General features: G+C 38.2%; 1 protein-coding gene across 1 annotated transcript in view; it reads right to left on the bottom strand.

Moving 5' to 3' along the window:
- Positions 1-244: 244 nt before the first annotated feature.
- The window catches only part of AASDHPPT (aminoadipate-semialdehyde dehydrogenase-phosphopantetheinyl transferase), a 27,869-nt gene continuing 22,632 nt past the window's right edge, over positions 245-5,481 (bottom strand). The window contains exons 5-6 of the mRNA XM_045297779.1: positions 2,464-2,532; positions 245-870 (exon numbers count right to left, since the gene is read on the bottom strand). Coding sequence (XP_045153714.1) covers positions 706-870; positions 2,464-2,532 — 234 coding nt within the window. The 3' untranslated portion in view covers positions 245-705. The remainder of the gene's footprint in view (positions 871-2,463; positions 2,533-5,481) is intronic.

Below are 5,481 nucleotides of genomic sequence, written 5' to 3'. Positions count from 1 at the left end.
TTCTTGGATGCGACTTTATGCGGATGTGAAGTCAGCTGTGATGGCAGCAGCTTCGGTGAGAATCAGGGAGACAGGCCTAAAGCAAAGCCAACGACCTGAGCATGTGAGAGCCAGAACGCGGTCTCAGGACACCTCGGGCTGTGCTATAGGAGACGTGACCAATTATGCCTGGACCCTGTTACCTCCAACCCAAATCATCCGACTATCGCCACACAACGGAGTACTGTACAACCACTAAAACAAGTGATGCCACAGAGTTATCTTTATTGACGTATATGAACAGCAGATGCACAGTTCACAACAACCAAAAACCACACACAAACAAAAATGGTCCCATTTTTAAAAAATAACTGTTTGGAAACTTCATTTACCAAGAAAAAATTCTGAAAGGCTATACTACAAGGTTTTAGAAGTAGTTATCTCTGAAAAAGAGGATCTAAATGTTTTTATTTTCTATTTTTTTACTCCTAGACCAGCACATATTTATAATTCCTTTTACTTGTCAAGCCAATGTGATTTAGGGGAGAAATAAAGAGGTAAGCCTGTTTAATTGAACAATCTTGAACTGGAAGTCTATTTTTTTAATAGGAAAGATGGTTGCAGTATTTAACTATTTTGAAAACAAAATTTGATATTAGGTATTCATTTTTCAGTGAGTACCAAAGATTATGAAGCTTTCATTTTTCTTTGCTACTCGGGATCATATCATGATTTTGTACCATTTCGTATTAGTATTTCTTCTGTGAAGCAAAAACAGTCCCAAAATGAAGGATCTTCAGGTGTCATAGGAACAGCAGGGGCTATCAAATCATTGAAGGTCAGAATCTTAAACTGCTTCTCGGTAGGTTTAGCATCATCTTGAGATGGAGCCTAAAAGTAGGTAAAAATATTATTAAGCTACAATGCAATTTTATAACCAATTTTATAAATATGAAGGATGGCAAACTTCATTTTGATGGTAGTTAATTAAAGCAAGATTTCTAGACTATTCCTTTTATTCTTTAGTTTTGCAAACGTAACAAATCAAGAAAAAGAACAAACAGAAAACCTCACACACAATGAATAAAACCGTTTAAAATATACATTTACTGAATTCCACATCCATAAATTCTGATCCAATAGATTTGTGCAAATGGGACCTCAAAATCTGCAATTTTAACAAACAGGCAGGTGATTCTGAAAGTAATGGGCCATATAGCAAATGTGTGTACATTGCTCCTCTAGAGGGCAGATCGCATAAAACTCTTATGACTATAAAGGTGTAACATTTCTTAGGAAAATTATTTATTCAACACTGAATTTATCCAGAATCGTCTAGTGTGATCTGTGATAGAGGCCTGGTTTATAACTCAACACAATGCAGCCCTCCCTAACTCAATACTTTCTGCTATAGATAATAGGGGACTTTACATTAACCAGACTGGATACCCATTTTATGTCAGACCTTGGGCCTGCACTGCCCTCTTGTCTTCTCTCTACTATGCCAGGGTTACCTAATTCCTATCGAAAGAAATTAAAAGCAAATATTACATAAGCAAATGTTTTAAAAGCTGTAAGCTCTCCAGAAACACATGTAATTACAGAGTATGAAGCTGGGAATTACATAAATGGGAAAGGTAACTCAGATCAGAACACCTTCAGACACTAGTCAACGTTCACTTGTCTTCCTTTGTGAGGAAGTAACCAATAAAGAATTCTAACCCACTGATAGGTTGAGCTATATTCCATGGGTAGTGGTGCATATATGTTCATTCTTAAAGGCAGGAACATAGTTTGTTATGTTAGCCTATCAGTGTTCCTTAGATAAACACATCTGCAGAAGCATCACTATATAAGGGGCCTTTAAAATGTTTGTGAAAAAATGGAATTAAAAGATAATGAAATTTTTCCATGAGCATTTTTAAGCCTCCTCATCCTAAGGCCCCTATCCCCTTACCAGAAAACTGAAGAAAGCATAAATAAATTATGACTGGGCAATTATATCACACAATCTGTCCCATGTTTCACACTGTAACTACACAAGTAATTCAGGATACTTTTGAAAGGGGGAAGACACTCAATTGGAAAGATATTATCTAGGAATCTTCAACTTCATGCCTTTATATTTCACAGTTTCAACTAACCAGGAAATAAGCCCCAATTAAGATGACTAGGATAGTGACTATCCTGAATTTCTATTGAAAGTATGATCACTATGACAATATTATATTTCTTCTCTATAATACTTAAGTGTATTCCACAGTGAAGAAACAGGTGACATGTTTTCTTCATTCAGTAGCAGTCAAAAATGATGTTAGGGATTTGATGTTGAAAATCTATTTTTATACCTACAATCTTAATTAAAAATCCTCTAGCTCAAAATAAACAATATAATTCTTTCCATAAATAAATAACAAAATAAACACTGATTCGTGCTTTTTAGAAAGGGAAAACAAAGTCGGAAAATTTCTAAAATCTTACAACCTGATGTTTAGATCCATCGGGTTTCTTAAGAGCTACTGCGACAAAATGATGCTCATCAATTTTGCTTTCCTAGAGAAGTAAAATAGACAATACACATTACTAAATATCTAAGAACAGATGCACTTTTGTTTCTATTTTAAAATTTTCAGTGTATATATTGCTACACATGCCTATATCGATACATACATGAGTAGATATGTCCTAGTCTATCAGGCCATTTAAAGATAAGTCACCTATACCCTGGCCTGTTATTGCTAAATACTTCAATATACATTCCCTATTAGCCAATCTTTTTTTTTTTAATCATTTCATTGGGAGCTCTGACAACTCTTATAACATTCCACACATCAATTGTATCAAGCATCTTTGTACATATGTTGCCACCATCATTTTCTAAACATTCACTATTTGAACCCTTGGTATCAGCTCTTTTTTTTCCCTCCCTGCCCCCCTCACGACCCCTTGAAAAATTGTGAATTAATATGGTTTTCATATCTTACGCCGACTGCTGTCTCCCTTCACCCTCGTTTTTGTTGTTTACACCCCTGGGGGTGGGGGGTGCCGATCCCTGCGATCAGTTCCACCTTTCTCCCCTCCTCTCCCCACCTTCCCCCTGCCCTCCTGGTATTGCTATCCCAATTCTGTTCCTGGGGGATTTATCTGACCTGGATTCGTATGTTGTGAGCTCTTACCTGTACCAGGGTACATGCTGCGGTCTAACAAGAACTGAAAGGCAGGACTGTGGTCATGATAGATAGTGGGGGGTGAGGAAGCCTCAAAGAACCAGAGGAATATTGTGTGTTTCATTGGTGTTATACTGCACCCTGGTTGACTCATCCTTTCCTTGTGACCCTTCTGTGAGGGGATGTCTTATTGTCTATAGATGGGTTTGGGGGATCTCTGCTCCTAGCCCCCTTGTTCTCAACAATTTTTTGTTTGTTTCTTTTGGGTCTTCTGATACCTGTTATCTAATTCTGTCGACACCTCATGATCACACAGGCTAGTGTGCGTCTTCCATGTGGGGTTGTTGCTTCTCTGCTAGATGGCTGCTTGTTTAACTTCAAGACTTTAAGACCTCAGACCCTATACCTTTTGATAGCCAGGCACCATCATTTTTCTTCACCACATTTGCACCCATTTTGTCTTCAGCGATTGTGCTGGGAGGGTGAGCATCACAGAATGCCAGGTCATAAGAACGAAGTGTTCTTGCGTGTGGGAAGGCTTGGGTAGAGGCCCAAAGTCCATTCACTTCCTCAATGCATTGTCATATAAATATATGTACATAGGCCCAAACCTCTACTTTTATGAATTTATTTCCATAAGTGCACACCTATGTTTATACCTCTGTCCATAGCTTTGACTCCTAGACCTTTCTTGTTTCCTTTTTTACCTTCCTCCTGTCCCCAAATCCCACTCCTTCTTCTGCCTCTTAGTGATTCCTCTCAGCTGGATTGCTGTTGCTCCACCACCCCCAGCATCTCTATGTTCTCCTCATTGTTGCTTTTACAGTCTTTTTTTCATATAACCACAGTAATCATAAAATTCAACACTAATGTTGTGAGTCCTAATTTGAAATAAAACACGATTCAATCTGGCAGCATCCTCACACACACTGTTGTCTGAGATGACCGTTATAGCTGTGCAACCCGTTTTGTTAAGGCTCTTCTTCTTTTTCGCTGATTTATTAAACATGCGCTCCTTCTCTAGAACCCGTCTCTCCTAAAAACATGTCCAAAGTATGTCTCCCCACCCTCGCCTTTAAGGAACATCCTGGCTGTACTTCTTCCAAAACAGATTTGCTTGTTCTTCTGGCAGTCCATGTCAGATTCAATATTCTTCACCAACACCATAATTTAAATTCACCAATTCTTCTCCAATCTTCCATGTTCACCGTCCAGCTTTCACATGTAGATGAACAACAGATTGGAACAAGAGCCCACTGAGAGTATTGCAATAAGCTAAGGCAATCTGGACACACTTGGCAAGTGCCAGAAGGGAACATGTCACGTAAGCCAGACTGACTATATGACCAGGGGAGAAAGAAGAGAAAACAGAGGAGGGCCTGGGGTTCTCATCGGAATGACCAGGTTTAAGTAATATTATAAGAAAACAAAGTTAGAAAGAGAAAAGAACTTGAAGGGCAACTACTGTACTTACTCGTGTATAAGTTGCTTTTCAGCACATTTTTAATGTAGTTTTCGTAGTAAAATTAGGTGCCTCAGCTGATATTCAGGTCAGCTTATACTCAAGTATACATGGTGCATACTAGGCTGCTTGCTACCTGCAATGTCAGCACTTAGAAACCAGCAGCCACTCCTTGGGAGAAAGACAGGGCTTTCTACTCCTCTACAGAGTCAGTCTCAAAAACCCACAGGGACAGTTAAAACTCTGTCCTATAGAGTTGCTTTATGTCAGCATCGATTCTATGGCAGTGAGCTTCGTTTTTTGGTTAAAGTGCTGATAGAATTTTCAGGTAGAAACACAAAGCAGTAAGAAACAAGTCTGAAACTGAGTTTAAAGATTTGGTAGCAATATATAGTACTGTAGCGTGATTGAGACTGCTAACAGTGAGAGCCACAATAAAGGATACACTTACGTGGTTTGGAAACCAGAGCAATGTAGTGATGAAGTGTACTCTGTTCTAGGATTTAGTTCTTACTTCTCTTTCTATACACTATTCTTAATGTTCTCTTTCTATACACTATTCTTAATGTTCTCTTTCTATACACTATTCTTAATGTTCTCTTTCTATACACTATTCTTAATTTCTCTTTCTATACACTATTCTTAATGTTCTCTTTCTATACACTATTCTTAATGTTCTCCTGGGTCAGAATCAACAGTGGCAGTGAGTTGGATTTTTGTATTCTTGATGGTCTGATAGTGTATTGTACACTAATAGCTCTCTTACTGACAGTTCTGTTTTCTTAAGGGTCTCAGCTCCCTCTTCATAATATCTCACCTTGAGTGTTAATCAAAGGCACCACTGAGATTTACCTTCCTCATTTTTTTTTTTTT

Source organism: Echinops telfairi, unplaced genomic scaffold (genome assembly GCF_000313985.2).
Source record: "Echinops telfairi isolate 266 unplaced genomic scaffold, ASM31398v2 ScPeMD7_7421;HRSCAF=8459, whole genome shotgun sequence".
NCBI classification, from domain to species: domain Eukaryota; kingdom Metazoa; phylum Chordata; class Mammalia; order Afrosoricida; family Tenrecidae; genus Echinops; species Echinops telfairi.
This window is presented reverse-complemented; position numbering and strand designations above follow the sequence as displayed.